The 25,704-nt window shown below is 41.0% G+C and overlaps 1 protein-coding gene across 1 annotated transcript in view; it reads right to left on the reverse strand.

Annotated features, from left to right (window-relative positions):
* Window positions 1-14,893: 14,893 nt before the first annotated feature.
* LOC102382162 (putative bifunctional UDP-N-acetylglucosamine transferase and deubiquitinase ALG13) overlaps window positions 14,894-25,704 on the reverse strand; it is a 40,091-nt gene continuing 29,280 nt past the window's right edge. The window contains 4 exon segments of the mRNA XM_025210831.1: window positions 14,894-15,168; window positions 16,351-16,537; window positions 17,650-17,690; window positions 24,689-24,814. Of these exon segments, the coding sequence (XP_025066616.1) occupies window positions 14,894-15,168; window positions 16,351-16,537; window positions 17,650-17,690; window positions 24,689-24,814 (629 nt within the window).

Below are 25,704 nucleotides of genomic sequence, written 5' to 3' on the forward strand. Positions count from 1 at the left end.
CAGGAATTTGTGGACAGTTGTTATAAGATTTGGCCCTTCATACCATCTTGCACTATTGGCACCCCATGAATTCAAAGGAAGCGAACAGAGTGTTATACGGTGAAGAATACAAAAGGTGCCATTTGCAGTCATTTTGGAGAAGCATGGAAAATTATACGACCACCAACTATTTCATGAGCTTTCTAGAATTCTCTGCTGATCGCCCTCTTGCGATAACTCCTTGCACAATTTCAGTATTTCAACTTTCCTGGTCTCAGACCAGAATCCAGAAAAAAACAAAAAACTAAATAAAATGGACTACTTCTGTAAAATTACCTAAAGAAGGTTGAATTCTGGTGAAATGATTGGGTCAGTCACCCTTGTAGCCAACAGTTGCGTTGTTACAGTACACTACCATTATCAGCAATATACATTTTAATAAGGAGGCAATGTACAGATCCAAAGTCTTAATTTCCAAAGACATGTGTTGGCCACTCTCTAGTCTACAGTTAAATGTGGAAAATGTCGAATACTACTTTTAAAAATTATTTGGATGGATTAATTTTAGCACATGGCAAAACTGTGAACCATTTGGAATGAAAGGATTAAAGGCATTGCTTAACAACAACAACAGCAACCCACCCCTTCTGTCCACTTGCAAGACTGGGGTTCAAAATATCACTAGTGTACTGCAGCCTTATGTCAGAGAAGGACAACTGAAGCATATTGAAGCAGACAGACATCCCGAAAAAAACCTGTAACTCCCAAATGCAAAATGGAGAAATTAATTAGAAGCAGTGAGATGACAGTGAATAAGTCACCTCAGCAATGAGACTTGTAAAATAATGCACTACCAAAATAGTCTATAGTAGACTATAGAAAGACTATAGGACATGTGCTTCTTGACACTCCAATACTATAATAGGGTCATAGAAAATTAGGGCTGGAAGGAACCTCAGGAGGTCACATCTAGTCCAATCCCCTGCTCAAAACAGGACCATCCCCAGCTAGATCATCCCAGCCAAAGCTTTGTCTAGCCAGGTCTTAAACACCTCCAAGGATGGAGTTTCTACCACCTCTCTGGCTAACCTGTTCCAGTGCTTTACTACCCTCCGAGTGAGAAAGTTTTTCCTCATATCTAACCTAACCTTCCCTTGCTGCAATCTGAGCCCATTGCTCCTTGTTCTGTCATCTCTCACCACTGACAACAGTCCAGCTCCATCCACTTTGGACCCCCACTTCAGGTAGTTGACAGCTGCTATTAATGCCCCACCCCCGGTCAGTCTTCTCTTCTCGAGACTAAATAAGCCCAGGTCCCTCAGCCTCCCCTCATACATCATGTGCCCCAGAACCGTTTTTACTGCCCTTCACTGGACTCTCTCCTATTAATGTCCACATTGTTTCTGTAGTGGGGGAACCAAAACACAGTACTCCAGATGTGGCCTCACCAGGCCACATTTACCTTAAAAAGGACCTTTTTTGTTCCATGCAAACTAGTCCACGTTTCACATTATTTGCTTGATTTGTTTTTCTTTATGAAAGAGCTACACTCGTTTCCTGATTTTAGACAGTAAGAGGCATACAAGGTTAAAACAAAGTTTTCCTTTTTATTCATCATGCACTTTTTTCCTGTAGGAATGATTAATGTCCCAAGTCATAATGTGGAAGGATTCTTCTTAAGACAGAGCCTTTTATCTATAGCTGCATTTGAAATATGGTGAAATGGAATACGATCTTTATCTTCAGATCATTTGATACTTCTTTTTACTCCACAGGAAGCTCTCTCCTTTGACTTAAGGTGTGCAAAGCCAACCAAAAAGACTAACGAGACAAAACAAACCCTGATGAAGTGGCTTGAATAATCTTTTTGTTAGAAGTGACCTTTAAAGTGAAATTCAGAAAACTTCCAAAAGATCAATCTATAGTGAAGGTGAGCAGCTATTTAAAACAGCACCTCCCATCTTCTTTAAACACCGCCTTTGGTAAACAGTGTGTGCGTTTGTCCACCTTCACATCGGTAGCATGAACTGAACTACAAGATGTAATTATTCAGACATAACAGAGATGCCAATCTTTCCTAGAGAAATTAGGTAATAAAACACTGAAATCTTTAGGCAACCGAATTCAAAGGATATGCCTTTTTTAATTTTTAAAGTTGCTGTTTTGAAGCAAGGGGCTTCCTTTGTGGTAGGCTGTGTAGTTTCATCTATCAGCTGTTAATTGGGTTTATAGAATATAGCTTGGGAATTGCAAGCAGCTGGTGTTGGAAAGGGCAAGGATTGTGATTGAGATTTCAGTATTCTATTTTCATACATGGCAGGTCCAAAGGAAACAGGCTTATTCTGCAGCCACACTTCCATTTTGCATTGACTCAAACGCTAAATTGCCTCTGCCCAGGACTTAACCATAGACAGGATTTGGAATTCGAGCACATTTATTTTAATGGAATTTTACCCCATAGGACTTTAAAAAAAAAGAGGTTGAGAAAGTAGTTCGCTTTTTGAAGTTTTATCCAAAATCATAATGTACCTTTTTCAGGCAAAATACCCAGCAGAGATGGGAGGAATCATACGTAGGTAACACTGAGTGAGGGCCTCAACATTTGGACACTCAGTTGTAGCCTCCTTGCAAACAAACACCCCTCCCTCGCTTCGTTTTATCTACTTTTCTACTTGCATATTTTCAGTCAGCAGTGCAAACTCCATGCCATTCCCAACCATGACACATGTACAAATGAAGAGAAATGATGTACATAATAAATCTATTTATTTATGTGTATTTTTAGCTTAATTGTAAACTGACAAAAAATAAAAAGCATTTACTTTTTTCTCAAGAAATGTATGCCTATTGAAATTCAAGGTGTTTCTACCTTTTCAGATGTAACATTTCCAGCTGCCTATTGATAATAAACATTTATGAACAGTAATAGATCTAGCACGGTATAATCTTTGCCATGTTCAAAGGAACCTTTCTAAAGGCTCTACACGCACACCAGCCCGTTTATCTCTGGTGTATTGTCATGGAGAGAACTCAAGGGCCCTGATCATATAGGGACTCAGGCAGGTGCTTGGTTTTAAATGAACAGTCCTCACTTGTCTTCAATGGGACTAACAGTTAAGAAGATGTCAGTCTTTGTGGACCTACATATATATTTTCTGGGTATGTTAGAAATGTCATGAACATTGGGCCTAACAGCACCTGAAGCTTAATGAGCTGTTTTTCCTACGCCAATATAAAAGTGAAGCACCATAGTGTTGTAACTGTTTATTCTCCAGGAGAAAATTCTCCCCCTTGATTTTTAAGGTTAGCTCTATCTGTATAACAGCATTGATGCCAGTATAGTTTGTTTCAGTTTGGAAAGCCAAATATGCTCATCCATTATAAATCAACTTTATACCACTATAACTTCATGCTCCTGCCACATGCTGTTATAATGGCATACCTTTCTCAAATACACCCTCCCTTAGTCTTCTTGGGGCTGAACCATCACTCATTAAAAGTAATAGGAAGCCCATAATAAGTAGGCTCTGGAGTGAACCTACTGGAAAATAAGGCTTGTTTTCTTGAATTAGACAAGGGCACCATCTAGGAAGATAAATATCAGTGTGTCTTAAATTCTACAGTTACTTGGATAAAGTAGAAGCAAAAAGTGAAATTTAAAGGGCATGTTCTCTCTCTCTCTCTATATATATATATGGGCATAGTATGCTTCATTAACTTTTGCAGTCTGGGAAGAGAAAAATAAAATTGTAAATATATTTAAAATAAATGAGGGGAAAATGCTAAATTTTTTAAGAAACTAAAGAAAGGGAATTCAAAGAAACACTTAAACATATCCCTTAAGTGCTAGAAAATCTGAAAACCCAGAGATAAAATATCCCAAAACATCAGTACTTCGTATATTCAAGTAGGAGTTCAGCCAAAATACGTTTCTCAAGCTTCTGTCCCTACTGATGTCGTTTGGTTCTTGTTCCAGAAATGGGAGTCCAACCATACATAGAAATACTGTATAGGATTTTCCCCATCTTAGTTTCTAACTAGATAGCAGGCACCTTTGTTCAGTCAGGATAACATACAATGCAAAATACAATTGAAAAAATGCCTGGTAGTAACGTTACATCTATAAAATTTGCACTTTCTGGAAGGTGATATGAATTTCAAATTTATGAAGATAAATTCATTACAAGATACAAAAGCTGTCACCTTGGAATTATATAACAGCATCCAGAAAGATACTGTTTTCTTTTAAAAATCAGACACAGCAGTTATTTTACATGTTTGAAGAAAACAGTGAACCAGGTAGGGATGGAAACGAGAAAGGACAAAAAAGAAAGCAAGCTACAGAGACAAAGAGGTTTAAACCATTTCCTGTCACAAGGGTCTTCTCTTCTCCATCTTTGTACCAGCATCTGGTAGCTATTTCAACTACCTTGTAAAAACAGACACAAGCTGATGGGTACAAGTATCAGTACAGAAGTATGGCATCCCAGCTCCCTGGAGTCAGTAGCAAAATATCCACCTACTTAAGTGAAACCTGGATTTCACCCCTGTGATCTAATCATCCCATTGGGCATGCTCAAATAGACACCAATGAAATACATGAGACCCAAGCTGCAACATTGAAATCCAGATCCCAATTTTGTATAGCCCATAATTCAGGTCCAAGATTTTTAGCTTTCACTACTCTAATGAAAGGGGCTACTTAGAAAATATGGATCTGGATTTATATTCTGAACACCTTCCATATTTGGATCTAGGCTCTTGGTTGGGATACCTTTATAAAAATGATTTTTACAAAATATCAATGAGGGACTGAATATCATCAAAAGCATTCATAGTGATAACAGAAAACCTAAAATGAAGCCTTGGAAAGGAGAAGAGCAGGTAGCAACTGAATGAGAAATGCAGCTTCCTGTAGGACCTCTGGCTTAGTGTTACTGTTCAATGAGGTGGGGGGGAAAGGGCTATAGTCTGACCTTTGGCAGTTTCACCAACATCTCATATTGCTGTCAGGCAGAATTACAAAGGACTTTTTCAGTAGTATTAAATGATAATTATCTTTAATAATAAATGAATTTTACAACTGGATGGTTCCAGAAAATGTGTTCTACTAGCCTTCACCACAAGGTCCTCTACTGAAATGGGACCAGAGCTATTGTTTTTGATGAAAGAAGAACCTCCTAAATGCAACTAAATGTCTTGCCTGAGCAGGTACCTCCAAGGTACATTGGCAAAAACCCAAAATGACACTTTAGATTTATATTAGTATAATAAGATCCAAATGTAGCTCTCAGAGCCCACTAATTGGTCAAACCCATTTAAGTGCCCCATCTACAGGTAATAGGTTGGGCTAAGCAAGCCCATAGCCTGCTCACCAAGATTTGCAGTAGTTTCAGCAGATGACTGTGCACTGGCCTCCCATACATGCAAAGCAAGACTTTTCCATGTTGATTGCTTTTATTTGTGTTTCAGTAACAGAGACACCAACCCACGTTTGGATCTGAATTTTCTTAAGGAATCAAAACGCATGGCAGAGGTGATATCTTTTATTAGACCAACTAGATCTTGGAATAAAAATTCTTTATTTGCAAGCTTTCGGGCACCAGCACCCTTCATCAGGCATAGGAGATTGCAAAGATTGTAAAAGTTCTCCTAGGTAGAAATGAAAATTCATATTTCACAGGATAGCTGAAAATGTGGTAAAGTCTCCTATTTGGAACAGTTCATTTTGTGCAAATTAGGCTCAGAGAAAAGTTGGAAAAGTCTTTTTACCTCGCAGTTGTCTGGTGGCAAGTAGGGTGTAGAATCATATTTCCTTCTGGTTATGATGTTTCATGTTTCACAGAAGAGTGGAAAGATGGAATGCTCTCCTGGGCAGAGATTTCTTTAGGATCAAAGATATCCACATTCAGAGGGCTATCTATGCCAATAAAACTGCAGAGTGGTTGAATGTTCATTTACTACAGGCTTTCTGCCTTAAATACTGAGTGAGAGCAAGAGCAACTTGGTCAGTACCTATTTAAATGAATGATCTCTCCAGTTCTATATTATGTTGCAAAAACAAAACTGTGCGAGCCGGGCCCTTTTTGTGCTCCGCGCGGGCTGTGGCCAGCAGCCCGGGCACGCTGGATTGGAGAGAACAGGCGACACGCTAGAATTAGGCACGGACGCGTAATGGTTGATTCAAGATTGTTTACTTACACCGAAGATGGTCGCGGTGTAGGCTGGACAGTTTCCCAGGCACAGCTCTGATTAAATCCTCGTTTGAGGACTACGACAAGCTCGGGTCTCTCCCACGGAGTTGTCGAGGCTCCGTGGGTCCTTTTGCGCGCAGGGAGAGGGATACGTCGAGGATTGCGAACGGCGACGGGGAGAGGCTAGAGGCTGATCAGACCTCTGTTGCCTGCTTGAAATGCACTGGGTCCGATAGGCTCCGCAGCGCTTAGAGATCTTCACACAGTGTGAAGTCTCCTCCTCCTGGTGTTCGTGGAGTCCTCCAACTTGGGCGGAAACCACTCAAGCTTTTTATACGGCTAGCAAGCCAATCACTAGCCGCCACGTGTGAATAATTTCCCGCAAGCCAATAATGGGGCTCGAATTATCATACAAATGGCGGGAACTCTTTGCAACGAGCATTTCTGTGCTGCAAAGAAGAAATGCACACTGCAAAGAAAGCTACAATTTGGCGGGAAAATAATTCAGTGGTGCCAAAGCGCACACAAAAACAAAAATCACACCCTTGGGTTGTGACAAAAACAAACCGTCCCCACGTAACTCAAAATACACTATTCCCACATTAAATTTAACCACTCATTTAAAAAAAATTCAGTGCAATGGAGCGTACTTCAGAAAGTGCAACAAAGAGTCCAAAGGAAAATAAATTTATTTTATTGCTGGGGCGCAGAGGAGAAATCAATACTATAGGGACTCTACCTAGGGATCTACCTAAGTTGTGGTGAGAACAGGATTTTTGTGGCCTGCTCAGTGTGCAGAGCAATTTCACAGGCATTTTGCAAGAGCCCTGCCTCATGCCGTTGACTGGCAGATGGGCCCCAGCAGCCCTGCCCTTCACTGTGGATTGGTGGAAAGTACCTTCACTCAGCTTGTCACTACTGCTTTTTTTTTGGTTGATTTCACAGAAAATCATGACCAATACCAGATTTCCTGGTAATAGTGGACCATCACCGACAATGCTGTTTTTTTTTGCGGTTTCTATGAAATCTATGAAACTGCAATTAAGGTAGGTCCCTACTTATAGGTTACTCTGCATTCCTACTCAGAACAGTTGAGGTCATTTAGATTTGCAGCCCAACACCCCAAGCACTGTCAGCATTATTTGCACTTCCTGCTTGCCAACAAAAAGAGCATTGTGGTAATGAAACCTTGCAGGAGTCTTCCTCCACTTGGGGTGGCCCTGGGCAATAGTCTCCCATGAGTTCTCCCATGAGTTGATGTTGATCAAGGACGGATGATCTGCAAGGTTCTCTATACGTTGAAACCTTACGATGACAACAGGAGATGGAAAAGCAGGAGTGGCAGAAATAATGTGTTGCAGACCGAATCAAGAATCCAGAGCCGCCCACCCTGCACAGAAACATGCCCGACGTGCAACAGTGTCCATCGATACTGTATCAGCCTCGTCAGCCATCTTCGGACCCACAGATAAAGCAATCATGGAAGACAATTATCCTCGACTGCAAGAGATTGACTTAGTTTTAAGATATGTTTGATTATATATCAGCAATCATTTGGGTGACAAATTTCTAAAAAGAAAAGCCTGATCACTTCCAGACAGACCCCAAGATCCATCAGCACTGTGAAAGAGTGGGACAAGATCCTACAAATGGCTTTGCTGCAACTCTCCTAGCCTCTGAAATAGTGACCAGTTTGAAAGGGTTCACCAATACAACACATCTCTATAGGCTGGGAAGATTAGAGACAAGAATGTCAGTGATCACCAGATGCAGTTGTCTCAGGTACCTGGCTACATGGTAAAATAGGTTAGATGCCCTCTGAGCAGACGTATTTTTTGAGATTTTAACAGAGGATGTGGGACCTCTAAAATATTCCTGATAGTTATAGCGAACAAAGTAAAAGACCGCAGCGCTTCGCTGCATTTTGGTGTTAGTCACTTTAAATTCTTTCATCGCTAATACAAATAACCATTATCCAAGCTGTCAGTGCCTTACTAATACAAAATGCTGCAGTTTTGTTTAGTGATCAAGCTAAATGCTTGATTAACCTAAATGCTTGGGGTTTCTTCCTCAGTTTGGGGATCATCTACCTCTTATCTGCCCTGTGGTTTCCCCTTAGGGCTTCCCATTTAAATTAGGTGGAGACCCACATCCCTTTATCTTATGATCAGGGATTTAGCTGTCATTTAATAGTGATTCACTGCAGTTACCTTAGGAAGTCTGCCTCCATCTCAGTACATATAACTCTGCCCTCTCAGGTGCAATGACAGTGGTAGCCAGTGACAGTCTGCCTTCACAAAGGACAGTGAATGTTACTTTAGGACAGAATCACAGGGTCATAGGCGAACTCAAGGGTTATCTAGTCCAACTCCACACACAGATGCAGGATTTGCTATTCCTAAACCAACCTAGACAGTCTCCTGGCTAGGAAGTGGTTCCATTATCCTATAGCTCTTGCAACAGAAGCATTATGGAGGGAAGCATTACGGAGACAACACACCATAAAACAACAGGCAATCTCTATAGGCTGCTTTACCTGATATTTCTCTGCAGTCATGTGGAATCCAGCTAATTAGAGACCCACATTTATAAACTGAATTAATACTTATAAAGCTGGCTGATCTTTAATATAACAGACTGGCTACTTTATACCTCTGGTAGGCCTATCTGATAGCCTTCCTCACCCAGTTCAAACCATGATAGACAACGGGGGCAAAAAGGGGGCAAAGTAGACTGGATTATTTTTTTCAGAATGCTAACTCCTCACCCCCAATGTTTCCAGGAACTCAAGAGATACATAAAGCATTATTTTTTCTTTTTAATATTCTATACATCCAGAGTAACACATCTGAATAAAATAGCTCCTGAAGTGTCCATGCTTCCACAAGCTCACACCTATCACAGCTACTAGCTTGCACAGAGACTGTCTCCATTAAAAGGAAAAACAATAATCCCAGGAGCTCTACCAACCACATCACTTTTTGCTTTTCTGTTAATAGAATCCAAAGTGAGAAGGCATTGTATGATTCTTCTACAGACACTAAAGCCTCTAGAGTCATCTGTAGAGAATTATTAGAGAGTTTATTTTCACGCACACATTGGGCTGTGTGTTTAGAGTAATCTGAATAACTGTGGAACAGAAAAATCACATAGGTAGTAGTCACTGGAGGCATCATTTCCTACATACATGCTCACATAACATGTTGGGTGTTTTGTTGTTTCTTGCTCCCATGACTAATCTACATAAGAGGAGAAAAAGCTTACTACTATGACCAGGTGATGGTTAGTCCTTTGGCTCAAGCTTAGGTTGTGACATCAAAGGCATCAGGTTTAATTTTCCCAGACAATAGAAAAAGGGAGGTCAGTATGCAAGGAAAAATAGAAGAGGTCTGCTATTTTGTTCAACAACTATTAAGGCGAGCCAATCAGTCCTAGGTTATGTATGATGGCTGTGGCAGCACAGTAGGGGGCACTACTATGCAGAGCCACCTGCTTCACTGTGCAGGCCCAAAAACCTTGCTTCAGGAGTCTCCCACAGGGTGTTTACAGCTGGCTGCCCTGCTAACTGGAGAACACCTGCAAGCCTGGGGTAATGCTGCCAGCACCCGGGCACTGGTCTCTGCTAGGGCTCTGTACAGCCAGAAGCACACAGACCCTGCAAACCTTGGGGTTCCTTTGCCCACAGATAATATTTCTGGATGCCTCTTTCAGCCCAAAGCATCCCAAGATAACGTCAGGTAGGACGGAGAGAACAGACACGCTCTGCCGGCCAAGATGGGAGCAAAAAGGCCTGCTTCTCCCACCTCCACAGTACCACAGCAAGGCATGCTGTAACCAGCAAACATAAATCAGTCTTAAAACAGTCTTGGACATAACAATCCATTTAAAACTGGCCTAGACATAAATCCTAACTTCTGGCTAGTTTCTAAGTCTTTACTTGGCAGGTCCTGATGACCTCCACCCGAGTGCTGAGGGAATTAGCAGAGGTCATTGCGGGACCCCTGGCATGGCTTTACAAACACTCGTGGTGCTCTGGTGTGGTGCCAGAGGACTGGAAAAGGGCCAATGTGGTTCCCATTTTCAAAAAAGGGAGGAAGAAGGACCCAGGAAACTATAGGCCAGTCATAATTCTTAAGGTGCTTTTCACTTATAGTCTTACCTCAATCCTGGGTAAGCTTTTTGAGAGAATTATCCTGGCGCATGTCTATGAGGGGCCAGAAGGGGAGGTTATGCTTAGGGGCAACCAATATGGGTTCATTAGAGGCAGGTCCTGTCAGACCAACCTGGTGGCCTTCTATGACCAGGTCACAAAATCGTTGGATGTAGGTGTCATGGTGAACGTAGTCTTTCTGGACTTCAGGAAGGCCTTTGACACTTGTCTCTCATCCCGTTCTCATTAAAAAACTAGGGGACTGGCATCGACACCTACACAGTCAAGTGGGTCAGTAACTGGCTGGAGGGCCACACCCAGATAATGGTGGTGGATGGGGCATTTTTGACCTGGGGGGGTATGAGAACAGGATGGGTTTCAACGCTGACAAGTGCCAGGTGCTGCACCTGGGGAGGAAGAACCAGCAGGATACCTACAGGCAGGGGAACTCCCTTCTTGTCAGTGCAGAGGCAGAAAAGGATCTTGGAGTCATTATTGATGCCAAAATGAACATGGGCTGATAGTGTGGGGACACGGTCAGGAAGGCCAACCACACCTTGTCATGCATCTACAGATGCATCTCAAGTAGGTCCAAGGAGGTGATCCTCCCCCTCTATGCTACACTGGTCAGGCCGCAATTGGAGTACTGTGTCCAGTTCTGGGCACTGCACTTCAGGAGGGGTGTGGACAGTATTGAGAGGGTCCAGAGGAGGGCCACCCGCATGATCAGGGGGCAGCAGGGCAGGCCCTATGAGGAGAAGCTAAGGGACCTGAACCTGTTCAGCCTCCACAAGAGAAGGCTGAGGTGGGATCCAATGGTCTGTTACAAACTAGTCAGAGGGGACCAGCAGGCATTGGGGGAGTCCCTCTTCCCCCAAGCACTACCAGGAGTGACTAGAAATAGCGGTCACAAGCTGGCAGAGGGTAGATTCAGACTAGACATCAGGAGGCGCTACTTCACAGTCAGGGCGGCTAGGATCTGGAACCAACTTCCAAGCAAAGTGGTGCTGGCTCCTACCCTGGGGATCTTTAAGAGGAGGTTAGACGAACACCTTGCTGGGGTCGTTTGACCCCAGTACTTTTTCCTGCCATGGCAGGGGGTCAGACCTGATGATCTGCTCAGGTCTCTTCCGACCCTACCAACTATGAAACTACTTGCAGAAGATCACTCAGGCAGCAGTCTGGAGGCACATTGCTTGTTGCTTTCCAAAATGCCCACTGCCAAGAGGAACACACTCCCCTTGGCCAAGTCACCTGTTTGACCACCCTGAACCAAAAAGAACACGAGAGCTATCCAACTGGAATGACCCAAGTAATGGAGACAGCGAATGAGAGATTTCTTCACAGTGGTCATAATCTATGTGCATGTGTGGGGGCAGGGGAAGAGGGAAATCGGAAACCTGGACACCAAGCTTGTGAAAGTTCACTGAACAATGGGAAATTTGAGTTATGACTATTTTGTGGTTCAAGAAAAAACGATATTTAAAATATCTATTAAAAATTCCTAGGGTCCCATCATCAGAAAATTTGAGAGAAAGGTAGAAAGTTTAGATCAAAGTAAGTCATTTTCTCTGTTCTACGGTTTATCTATGCATGGTTAGTTACAATAGAAACAGAGTTTGTGTTCAAGTCTCCCATACAGGAAGGGGTAGGGTGGGGTGGAGAGCTTCGCTGAGCAAGAGCTCAGGATTAAAAAAAAATAAATAATTAAAAATATCATAGGAGTTAATAGGGGGCCAATGTCATATCTGGAATCTCTTCTAACTTTATCATCTTTAATTTGTGTGTGCACTTGGTTATAAGACTGACAATTGCAGGTTGGGATGTTTAAAGTGTAGTAAGATTCAAGAGCTGAAATCTTTGAAGCTGGCTAAGGGATATAAATTCCCAAACCCTATCAAAATTTACAAGGACAAAGATTGGACACCAAACCCTCCAGCTGGCTATGAACATCTCAGCCAGCATGTTGCAGGACAGCCAGTGCTTCTCATTAGCTGTACAAAAGTTTAAAAAAAATGGCAAACAACAGACAGTCACACAACTGGACTTTGCTAATTGCCCTGCAGTATAAGAGCTTAGAAGTCTAAGCACTACTATGATTTAATGCAATAAGGCAGCTACTTGCAGCTTCAGTTCAAAGACTGGAAAGCACTGATAATGGCAAGTATCTTTAGAACCACAAAAAAATCTAAACCTACTCAACTTCAAGACAGCCATACAACAATTAATATTCCTTCTGGTGCTTGAACAATCCTATACTCTAAGCTTGCTTGTTCAGGTATTGAACTGAGGTACTAGCTTATTCCACAAGTTTGAAAGCAATTGTGCTCTTTTGGAGATTTCCGTAAACCAACAACACTGAGGGAGGGAGGAAATCAGATTTCTGTGGGTTGTGGCTAAGAGGTGCATTTTTAAAATACCTTTCTTAGTTTTGAAATCCTCTGCCCTCCATCTTCATTTAAAATATAAAAACAAACCTTTTAGATGCCTTGTAGAATTAGGGTAGGTTTGTCTGTTGTCCCCAAGACTCAGACAAAGTAAAGAGGCCTCAAGTTTTTTGTGTGTGGAATCTGATTTACTGCAGCCCTTTATCAGCTAATCGTCACCTGGGTACCTACACATCCAGAAGCCTTTTCTCTGCAAGTGTGCCATCCCAACCTTTAGATTCTGTGGATGAGCAGGTTCAAGAGTGGAGACCCAAGAGCCTGGCTCTGTGCTGATAGCCTGAGGCTCCTACCAAAGTTCACTGGTTATTTTCTGTATTTTGGAAAGAATGCATTATGAGTGCCTTGCAGACAAAACCATGGAATTAAAGAGCAATTAAAGTCCATCTGGGATTTAAAAAGAAAACACCACAAAAGGCCCCCCACACAATAAAAGCATAAAAGACACTAAAAAAAAATCCAAGATGTACCATTTCCTGCTCCTTTTCCCGGTGAGCAAGTAACAGGAGTAGGTAAACCACACCCCAAAAAAACAAACAGCTTTACCTCTAAATAACTTAAGGTCTTTTCTCTTTCAACTGGCAGCTGTGGAGAGTGAACCTCTCACCTGAGATATGTCTTGTGAGGAGGGTGCAAGAGGAATGGAGAGGGGTGGTACTGCACCAGGGCAACACCTCCTTGTGCATCGTGTTGAAGATGCTTTGTTTCAATAAAACTACCAGTCCAAGCCTCTCTGAAATAAGATGGCTCATTATTACACTGAGCAATAAGGGAGTGAGTCTGTAGGTTCTTCAACTATTCCCATATTCTTGAAAGTTATTTTCTGACCATTTTGTCTCTGTTTTGAGACAAAGAAAGGAAGAGGCAGAGAACCTCAACAATGAATATCCTCCTCAACCATTCTGAAGTTTAGCGGGGATGTTATAGTTCCTGTAGCCTCTGTGCATAAAGCCTATTGCAATTTTAATCTCAGATGGAGGGTCCGAGTTCAACACCTTGTTGTGGCCCTAGCCATCACATGTGACAAATCAGGCACAACCTGGAATGCTGCCATGACAGCAAACTGCCCCACCATAGTAGACCTTAGTACCTTGTCATCTCATCCACCTGGATGAAGAGTGTCTCGTACTGGAAAGTCATTATTTAATATTCTTCAGACAAGTGTGGTAAGCTGTAACATAACTCACACTATTGTGGCTCATTTGGACTGTGATCACAGAACCCGAGTCAAGTTTGCACTGCGCTGGCAAAGCACTCTGCTTAGTCTTGTGCCCTCATTGCACTATTCACTCAAAGCAGGCACTTCGGGGAACACAGTCAGCCTAAGTTTCTCCTACTGTTCTAACAATGCTAACTGGGTTTCTTTGCAAGTCTGTTGGTGAATCTAGTTTGCAGGGATGTTACAAGTTAGTTGTAAAGAGACATTTCCAAAAGTGTGATGCATTTTTTTTTTTATTTAGTGTCATCAGTGCAATAAACACCAGTTCTACCACCATTTGTGCCATCACTTCTCAAACTAAATCTCACACAAATACAATAGTATACAGCAGACTCAGTCAAAGCAGAGTATTTTCCCACCTTCAAAGACACAGACTATGACGAAAGAGATTAAACAGGAGAGAAAGCACAACTATTACAAATAAGCAAGTACTACTGCAGAATATACTTGCCTGTTATTTTGTTTTGGAAGACCTGAGAAAAGCAGTCTATTACAACAGTAATTATTGCCCTCAAATCAGCTTGGACTCGACCTTTCCCCAGCTTCAAGTGAAACAGGTAGGCGATAATGTAGTACATCTTTAGTGACAATGTACTTTCCATTAATATACTGATTCTATAGAGTTGAATGCAAGGCTCATGTTTTTTGCTGGTGTTATGACTATATACACGCACAGGTATATAATCTTATTTCTTTCCTATATAATCTACTACAACAATGTTCAATTTGACAACATTTTTACAAACATAAATCAAAGGAAAATGCAAGTGCAGGGGGGAGAAGGAGGGAAGGGGAAAAAAGAAATCAAACAACAAAATGGCTTAATTACTATAAAGTCCACTGCTGAAATAATACTAGCATACATAGAGAAAACAAAACTTCACTAAGGGGGGGGGGGGGGGGGGCATTACATACTTTGAGGTACATAATGAGGTGCAGGATTAGGTGAGGTAATATAGCCGACTTGATGCAACTGTCCAGGATTTACAGTGTTACGAATTCGTGGAGAATTACTATACGATGGATTTACTGGATGCCAAGGACTAACATAATGATAGGTAGGTACTATAGAGACGCAAGAGTCGAACCCAGGTAAAGGTGGCTGGCCATATGGATCTGGCACAATTGGGTAATATACTGTCCCGTGGGAGGGAGGTGGAGGCTCTGCATTTTGGAAAGAACCTGAAAAATACATAATTAGCATGTTTAAACATTTTATACAGTCTATATTCATTGTAGACACTGGTTATGATACAGACCACACTGAAAATAAATAATTACATAAATTTTTATGCCCATTTGATCTGCACACTGGAAGAGGTGGCAGTCATCCTGGGTCCTGAATCAGTCTGAGAAGCACCTGACACTGCTAAGCCTGGTTACCTGTTGTTTGTACTGTGCTGTCTGAACTTTTAGAGGGGTTGAAGAAAACCATGCAAGACTTAGGAAAATTAGGTTTTTCATTAAAAACAAGACAAAAACAAATCTTTCTGCAAAAAATCTGACCAAGTATTAGGTTGACAGATTCTTGCGCTGCCCCAACAGAATAGCTTACAACTACAGGAGAACTGGAAGTCCTCTGTATTTGCCACTAAGCAATTCATAGTATGGGAGGAGAGATATACTGACAGAGGTAAGCTTGCTTCTATCACCTACGCCATTTGTCCAGCACACAGACACTATAATGAGTTGGACATCTGGCATGTTCTACTTGTTTAGCATGATCCCTTTTTCCCCTTTAAGTACAAATAAACCTATAGACTTCTTATAGAATGGATGGGCTGAGCTTAGGGTTGCCATAGTTTCATATGCAGTAGGAGAGCAAGTTATCTAGATAAGCTTTATTAACGTCCAAGACAACTTTAGGAGCATGGCTATTGGCCTTCTATATCTATTTTCTTAAAAACATACCAGGGAGAAAAAAGCTCACAGGACAAATGTTTTCCACAAACTAAGACAGACTTACTTACTTACCCCACTTCACAAAAAAACCCCAAAAAACCAACCAAAAAAAAAAAAGCCACCCACAGAACTCTTAACCCACCATTAAAGAATCCCAGCAAAATACTGTCACATACAACCCTACCTCAAAACACCCAAAAGTTTTCACCAGTTAATTCAAGACTTATGAAACCAAATCAATACACCCCTCAATACACAGGAATTTTAAAGTGCTCCACTGTGCTATATTTAGTTGGGTTTGCCTCCCTTTTCACCTGACAAAAAGAAAGAATTGAAGCTAATACAACTAAAGGAAAAAAAATAAGTGCTACTATTAACCATGGGGTGGCAATTGATAGGTAAGTGATTATAAAAAGTGTTTCTTTAACAGCTGTCAAGCGCGCACACAGCTTGAACACTAACCATTCGCCGAAGTATCCAGAGGAACCTGCCGGACATCATTTCTCCCCATGTCAGTGTATACCTGGGGTACTGACTGATCCACCATGGGTGCAGGCTCAGTATATGCTGGGTAAGCTTCTACAGATGGTGGTGGTGGCGGTACCTGTTGCATGTATACCATGGAGTGCCAGCAGCTCTGATGATAATACTTGAGAAATTCAAGGAAAAGAGAAGTTTTAAAAGGACACGTGCAGATTGCTTATCTACTATCCTACAGCTCTTAACATTTCCAGAAACAGCAAGAAGTTTTGTTGTTTTTTTTCCCCCAACCCTTTAACATACATGCTGCAAGGTAATCCACGTACAGACTGCTAAATCATCACAACCATAAAAAAAAAAAAAAAAAAACTGTACTTTTACAACTATACCTTAGTCTCCTTGGATATTGCCTCATGAAAGATCAAAAAGCTCTTCAGGTTTGATAAAAATCAAACTGATTTTATCATACTGGGAGAGATGGTAAATTTGCTATATTTCTATTTCAAAATGAGACAACATCCTTTACTTCCTTCTCCCCACATCGGCATCATCTATTAATTCTCCCTTTTGTGTTCATGCAAGTCCAGTACTGAAGTTACTCGCTGCTGCTGAGTACTAGGCACCTCTGATGTAGACTGTCTTATTCCATTTTGTAACTGCTTATTCCGGAGATGTGCCAAGACCCCTCTGCTCACTCAAGGAGCTGGAAACAAAATCGAGAGGTGCCTTTAAACACTGGGCCCATTCCTGATGAATACTGGTCAGAATCTCATCTCTGGATTGCCTACTGTAAACTCAACTAGACCACATGGTTGGTTGTACAGAGGCTGGGAGGGTGGTGTTGTTATGGCCTTGAAACTGGTGCAACTCCAGGGGACTCTGGGTTCCTTTCATGATTGTTGCCGACTCACTATGCTACATTGGCCAAGACTGGTGACACCCAAAGCAGTTTCTCTACTGATTATAATAGACTCTTGATAACGCTCCTAACCTCTTGTGCTTTACATTTTCCTTTTCAACAGGAAGAACAATTCTTATCCAGCCAAGTTAATAAAAACAGAATGCTACATGTAATAATGCAATTCATGAATTCACCACAAGTCACAGCTTTACTTCCTGCTATGTTCTTCAGTGTCCTCCATGCACACATGCATATTAATATGCCAAGTACACAGGAAGCAAATCCAGAACTTAAAAGCCTTATTCAGACACATCAACGCATCTGTCAAGGCAGGTGACATTTTACAGGCAATTTACCACAGTTATTTGAAAAGCACTTACCTGCAATCCCAGATTAAAATAATACTGCAAAACCTTTGTATCTGAAATTAAATAACATAGCATAAATGACAACAAAGTGACTAACCTTAATGAGGACCAAGATTAGTTTACAGCCCAACTCAATACTTTCAAAACTGATATTCTTTAAAATTAGTACATATACATATATGTAGTAGGCAATACTGTCTATGAATTTAGTACAATAAGTTATATTAAACCATTTGACAAGCAGTATATTAATGACACCTTGATATCCTATTAATTTTCTTTTGGGGTTATTTTACCAATTACCCAATGGTGCTTTTCACAAAAAGATTTGCCCAGTATTCTTACAAATCTTAAGGTATAATCAAGCATGGCCTAAATTTCTTGAAGCAACTAGTTGTCCTTGGCACTACAACAATTCTTAAAAAAAAAGAACAAACTTGGAAAAGGGTAGATATGACTTGTGTTGGAATTCAATTCCAAAACCTGTGCTATTTAAAATAAATATTCTTGCATTAACCAACTTATTTGCAGGGTCTAAGAAACCTGTTGTAAAATACACTAGCACATATAATACAGTAATAGTACTTCAGATGCAGAACTCTTATTAAAAATATGCATCTCTCTCCCATCTATCCAGTACATTATTTCCTTAGGTGTGATATTTTTTTGAGCAGCCAACAAAAGAGATGAAAGTCCTTTACTGCTCATAAAGTATTTTTGAGCACATCACGCAGGCAGAATACATATGTACATAACACAGGAATGGCATAATACTAACTCTAGAGTATCATTTTATTAGTTCCCAAGATTTAAGGTAACTGAAACCTTATACAACTATCCACTGGAAGGATTAACAGATAAAATTTTAATAGTATTGTTGAAAGGATAAATCGTTATAGCTAAAGCTGTAGTCCAGAACATCTAAACGCAGTAAGTAAAGATATGTCTGTTTGTTATCTCATAGTAATTAGGTGCGTGCAAAACGGGCCGTATTTGATTCGGATACATCCCAAATTGGGGACAGTGATTCAACTCGTCGATTCCGATTACTGTCCCCGATTTGATTCAGACAAATCTGAATCTGAAGATCCGATGCCGATTTGAGAATCAGCGATTTGGACAGAGACAGCTTTAAAATGTTTTTTCTACGTACCTCAAGGGACCAGGCATGGCTCGTGAACGCTGCAATGTTGGGGCGGATGGAGCTTCCCACAGGAGCGCCAGCCACCCCACCCCACTCCCATGCTCGGCGGCAAACCTGAAAGTGGACTGGAAGTACTTCGAGTCCACTGGGGAGCACGCTGGGCCCACCCACGCTCCACCAGCTCTGCAGTCAGCCACAGGGGGACCCCAGGTACTCCCCTGAGACCTAGGAGGTACTAGTCACTGAGCTGGGGGGCCCTAGTACACTCCCCGGTGGACCTGGAAATGGACTGACAATGCTTCTGGGTCTGCTGCTGAGCATGCCAGAGAGCTCCCTGCTCTCCTGTGGGATGCTCCATGCACCCCAACATCTCAGTGTTCATGAGCCACCTGGTACCTGGAGGTACGTAGAAAAAAAAAATTTTAAACCTGTGCGTGTCCAAATCATTGAATCTTTCTGAATCGATTCAGAGGGATTAAAGGATCTCCTGATTTATTCAAATTCAGCCACCAAAAATTGGGCCAAATCGAATCAGTGAGCAAAGCTTCATACAGCACTAATACTAATGTCACATAATAGACCTACTCAATCCTTAACCTACTAACAAAGTAAAAAGGTTTCACACTACAAACCGTTTTAAAAACACAGTAATATACCACGGGAAACATTCAAATATGGAACAGTGCAATTAATTTTACGTGCTATGCAGTTAAAAAATGAAAGCTCATTAACACCTTTTTTAATGGTGTTAAAAGCTAAACTGACTAGTAAACCTCCTCTATAATCAGGAATACAAAGTCCAAATAGCTAATTTTTCACTACAAAAATGAGAAAGCTGCATGTCTGCAGAAGAGGAAAGAGAGGTTACTTTGCAAGCTGATCTCAAACTAGAAGCAATTCATCTGCACCACTGTACGCATAGTGAAATGCACAGTTTCGACATGGGTGATCAACCTCCTGCCAACTGCAAATAGCTTTCAGCTTTATGTTGCTTCCAACTAGTCTTAAAAAGTCCTGCTCTGCAACTATTACTCCTACACTTCTGAGGCATCAACAATCCTAGTATAAGAGGCAGATGCAAGCTGCAAAAGGAAATAAAACTGGGCACCTGACAAGACTGAGGAAGTATACAGGTACCTCAGGTTTTGTGGATTTGGATTTAGGATCTCTCTCTCTCTCTCTCCCTCCCTCCACATTACCTAGTTGTATGTCCTTACCCTCCTTCAGATAATAGGCACACTTATCTCTGAAGGATGAAATGCATCCACTTTTCTACACCCTTCCACAGATATGTTTCCCAATTTAAAAACTGTATTCCTTCCATGAAGGGGCTAATTTCCCAGGGTACAAAAAGAAAGTAATGCCAGAAGCAACGATGGATTTAAAAATGGTTCACCAAGAATATTATAATTTTGAAATTAGCAAGGTATCGCCACCCCTCAGTATGAAATGTTTTAAACTATTCAAGTTTGCTGTTCAGACAGGAACACATCGTATTTCCATTCTACACCTCAGTTCATGAATTAAGGAGGAACAATAGCAAGTCACCAATTTCTTGACTGGTCTCACACATCCATATATTCCATGAGATTAGGAAGAGACAGGTTTCATATTAGGTGTCTGTACTAAATTGAGAGAAAAAAACGGCACTGCCTTTTAAGCCCTTAGAGCACCAAGAGAAACAAGCTGGTCCTGAAATTAAACATTTCTGAAAAAGGAGATTATTTCCAGCTTTGATATACAAACATTCTTTACTGTGTGTTGTCTTGCACAACCTGTGGTTAGTTTGTTATTTGTAACAATTATGAGAAAAGAGGATATTCTGCCTAATGAAGTCCTGAAAGACACTCCAGGAAGAAAGGGAGTTTAGGAGATCCAGGTGACTTGCTGGGGAAAAAAAAAAAAGTCAACTCAATATAGTCATACATTTCTTTCGTTCTTCTTCATTATATTAGGAGAACTTCAACCAATCCCTTTGCTTTCAGTCTCCAAAACTAAAAATAAAAACAGACACCATCTATACTTGCACAACTCTTAGCAGAAATCTAGATGCAACTGAAGGATCATAGGACTAAAAATCCCATACAACAGCAGTGAAGAATTGTTTCATAGGTTTTAGGGACTCTTTAGTTTAAAGAGTGGAATAGAATGAAAAAAAAGTGTCTTCTTTCATCACCACCATTAGGTCTGCCGTTTATATTATCCGGCATATTAAAGGCCGATGATTTGTTTAATTATCTGTTAGTGAATATGCACAAATTCTTTCCTCTTCCTGAGGGCAATGAGTTTATGCCCTGAAGGCCCCCTTAATGACACTGTTTTGTCTGGGGCAACTTTAACCATAATGCTAGAGAAATATTTTACAAAAAAATGCTGAAAGAGCAACATGAATTCAATCATTACAGTATCTAGCAATAAGTTCATTTACACTTGGAACAAATTTAAAAAAATCTAATTTTATTCATCACTTATTTATGCAAACCCATGCAAAATAAAGCATTAGGTCTAGGAGCTGAATGGAGCAGCTGTTTCATAGTGGAGATAACAGTACACAGAAGGGAACTGGAAGAATGAAGTGACAGGCTATTGCTGAAAATAGCAATGTCTACGGCATGCTAGAACAGCAGCAAATGCACTAGGAAGCCAGATTCTGTTTACATCATTCTTTTAAAATTTGTAGAAATGTGAATGATCTTCAGTAAAGTGTACTACCTTATGACACAACAGCTAAGAGAGAAGCCATAATATTAATTATCTTCATATGCAAAAATAAGCAGCAGTGCTAGTCCTTGAGAATTAAGCCTCCTCTTAAGAGGCATTAAAAAGTGTTTGGTTGGAAAGAATTTAGCTAGGGCTGCCTTTAAAAGGCTTTGATCTTTCTGGAATACTACTGCAGGGAGGTAAAGCACCATCTGAAATATAGACTACCAAACAGACCCCCTCCACCCAGCTCCTCAAATGATAGCTTAAATAAAGGCAGGGGAAAGAGCAGGCACAAGATTAGTATATATGTGAACACATGGGAAAACCCCTCAAATTTAACTCCATCAGGAACAGAAAGTTAAAGATGAATTCTGAAAGTTTAAACAACTAAAACAGTCATGAAGGAACATGTGAGCCCAGTTTGGGTCTCTGATCCTTGGAGCTGCCCGAGCCACATCAAATGGAATACTGAATACATAAAATAGGATCAATGGATACAAGTGGAACAAAATCAAATTCTGACAAGTACTTGCATTACCCATGACTTTCAGGACTCTATACATCAATAGTTTTGAAATTATTATATCAACAATTAAGGTAAGCATACCAATATTCCAAAATAGCTTCAGTATCGTGGCACTAGTATTCAACAGTGCCAATTTCCACCTCTAGGAATCCTTTCGAAAACCCTGCATTCCAGACTCAAAACCTGGAATCTTTTCCTGAAAGAGATTCTATGGAACGGGTAGAGAAATCTGGAGTTACAGACCTTCGGTGCAAAAAGGGCTTTACTCTACATCCATTCCCAATTCTCCTTTAACAGACTGGAGTTGCCAGTTTTGCCATATGCTGAAATATTCGAAGTCCTGTCTTCCAATTCAAATACATCCAACAAATGTGGGCTCAGTAGTCATTGATGCTACAGCACAAAGCTGATCATCTTTGCCATTTGAAGATGACCATGGAGACCAACTCAGGGGCTGGTGAAAGAGGCAGCTAGAACATGTTCTAGAGCATGAACTTCATGAGAATGCATTCTAGAACAATGCAGCTTTAAGGTGCTAAGGCAGAATTCAAGGAACAGAAAGACTGTGTCTGAAGCTCTTTTCCAAAAATGCCACAGCCAATTTTCACACTATGGTAAAAATAACCCTCCTGGTTCTGCTCATGGTTCAAAAGTGACTTGCAGATTCGGATGAAGGGGCTAAGTTTCTTCCAGAGACAGCAATAAGCTGGTTAACTTATTAAGACTGTTTTTTGTGACTATTTGTCTTCAGCTCTCAGCCTTCAAAAATGAAAGTCTATAAAACAGTAACAATGACAGTTTGGAACTTTAAAAAGTAGGTCCATAATATCACCCTAGGAAGTGTTGCAATGGAGCATGCAGGCCACAGCCACTTAGCATGTTACCCACATCAAAAAAAATGGTTTCAACTGCATTGGTGCAGTGATGAGCAGACACCAAGAACCAACACAAGTATACCAGCTCACAGCCTATGCTGCACTATAAAAAGGTGGCTTCATTAGATTTGTTTTGGGGTACAGCATGTGTGGTGTGCTGTACTATAGTGCTCTCTTGTGCAGGCCTTTGATAAGACAGACATGCCCATGGCAGTCAAATGATATTTGGGAGGGGCTGCAGACAAGTGCACTTTGAGTACGGTTAGGCTATTCATTACATTACAAGAGGAAAAAAAACCTGGGTTTGGTGCAGACATGCAAATCTATCACGTTCCCTACTACTGCGTAAGTGGACGTGATGGGAATGGGATGGAGAAAAGCAAAGAGAAAACTGGAGATTGTGAAATTTACAACAGCCCAAATTTAGGATGTTCAGTGAAAACCTTCCACTGGGGCCTATGACAGTCACCTAGTCTATGATGCCAAAGACAGTGTTCAAACCCCACATTCCCAGATATTTAGGTATCCAGCAGTGAAAACACCCCCCCTCCCAAACTGACATATCCTGACTATGAGAATAATAAATATATGTAAGCAACTACCTAGTTCCCATACTGTTGCTCTGTAGAGAAAACTGGCTTTTACCTCTAGCTTGGCTTCATTACAGCCAAAAATAGAGAGAGAAAGGGGAGGCTGACTGGCAGGGAGCAGAAAGCAGAAATAGCTGTAGCTATCATGCAGGCTACAGCAGCAGTATACGTGAAGCTTTAGCCATAACAACTTGTTCCAAGTGCCTGTGTTTAAAATCTGAACTCTAGCTTCCTCCAGTCTATAACCTACATTGATAATAGGGCCATGAGGCAATTTGATGATGTGACGCATGGAAGGCAGCTTGCTCACTGGGTTAGCCCTGCTAAATTGTGGTATTTCTAACTCTACTTCTAGAGCCATGGGCAGGGTAAAAAAGGAGAAAAGATTGCAGACTTGGCTAACATGCTCCAAGAACAAAGAGCATCTGCATGTCATTTACCAAACTGGGACATCCTATACCTACTCACTCATTAGTCATTAAAGATGCAACACAATAGAATGAAAACAAAAAAACCACCACAAAGAAAGAAATGAACCCCCCAAAGTTACAACTGACTAACGCTGAAAAGTAGAAGCCAAACTTCAGTATGACCAGGTCACTTATTATCTGTTGTAAGTTCCAGGTGATAAAGGCATCTTCCCCCTTCAGAATAATAGGAGCATGAACATTTCACGAACTGGGGAAGTGAGGAAAAAGAACGCAACTCCAGCTGATAAAGCATCAGAACAAAGTCTTGGCTCCAAGTCTGTGGCAAAAATCTTTTTGAGTCCCACGAGAGGGGGGGGGGGGGGGGGGGGGTGCACACCTGGGGGCCCCGGGGGGGGGGGGGGGGGGGGCGGTATTTCACCCCCATATGTATATTGATTTTTGTTTGAGTATTTATGATGGTAAAAGTACAATCTTCTCTGGCTCTTCGTGTAGAAGAACGCCACCACAGGGAGAAAATCCCATTAGGTTAGACACCACTTGGATAGTCCTATTCCCCTTCCACAGCTCAGTTTACATATGGCAAAGGTAAATCACATATAGCTGCAACCTCCAGATGAACTTTTTTTTCCAAATCATGAAATTAAATGCTTGCCCGCTAAGTTACATGGGCAGCCTTTTGTTCAGTATCGGCTGTAGAGCTACATTTCCCCACCACAGATATTTGCCATGTCCTGCAGCAAGGTTAATAACAAATGCAACACGAAAGGATTAATTTTTCTTACCTCGAGGTAGATCATTGCCACTGGGATCACAAGAGTAAGGTGGAGGAACATTACCAGTATCTCCCACCTCACTAACCGGAGGAGGTGGAGCTGGATGATACGAGTATGGCACTGAAGAGAGTGCTACTACTTAGAGGGAAAAGAAAAACAAAAAGACAGAAAACAAAGCAAGTGAGACTTACAAAGGTTTTAAAGAGAGTCTTTCTGCATTAGCAACTGGGAATCCCTGCTTCCCCACTCTTCTCCCCCCCCTTAATTTTTTAATCCTAACCTTTTGTTTTACTCTGGTGGCCTTAGAACAAAACAAAGCAAAACAACAACTCTTTGGTTTAAAATATTGTTACCTATTCTTATTACAAACAAGAAAAGAAAAAAAAAGACACCAAGTTCGTAATATCTGCTTTTCAGCTTCTTTTCACATTTGAAGGCCTTTTGTGCCGTCTCCTTACATAGTCAATTTCCCACAGCAAGGGGGAACAGATAAAACGTTTGAAAATGACACAAAAACCCATTGAAGTGGCTGCAGGATTTGCAGTGGGTCTAGTGCCTAAAATTAATTGTCAACACATTTCAAAACAGTGAAAATAAAATATATATATTTGTAATAGCTCCACCAAGTGGCTAGCCAACAGCCTAATTATATATGCAAGTATCACAGATTAAGTTGATCATAGTATAAATATAAAAGTTAGATGGCTGGAAGGGGTGAACAAAGGAGCAAAATTATTATTAAGGGAAGGTAAGTGAAGTACAGAGCACAAGGCAAAAGCTTTCAAGCTAAAGGAGGTAGAACAGTTATACTTTTGCTTCCCCCATCTTAACTCGGGCCCAATAAAAAGGAAGCATTTTGTGACAGAATACATAACAATATGGAACTCACTGCTGAAATTAGAGGGCCAGAACTTAAGAATTTACAAGACAGATATAAAAATCTAGTGTCATATAGCAAGCAATACATTGGAAATTGGAAGGTAGATTTAAGCCTAGTGCTTTATGGAGTAAACCCATCTCTATTT

This window comes from Alligator sinensis, unplaced genomic scaffold (genome assembly GCF_000455745.1).
Source record: "Alligator sinensis unplaced genomic scaffold, ASM45574v1 scaffold521_1, whole genome shotgun sequence".
Taxonomy (NCBI): Eukaryota; Metazoa; Chordata; order Crocodylia; family Alligatoridae; genus Alligator; species Alligator sinensis.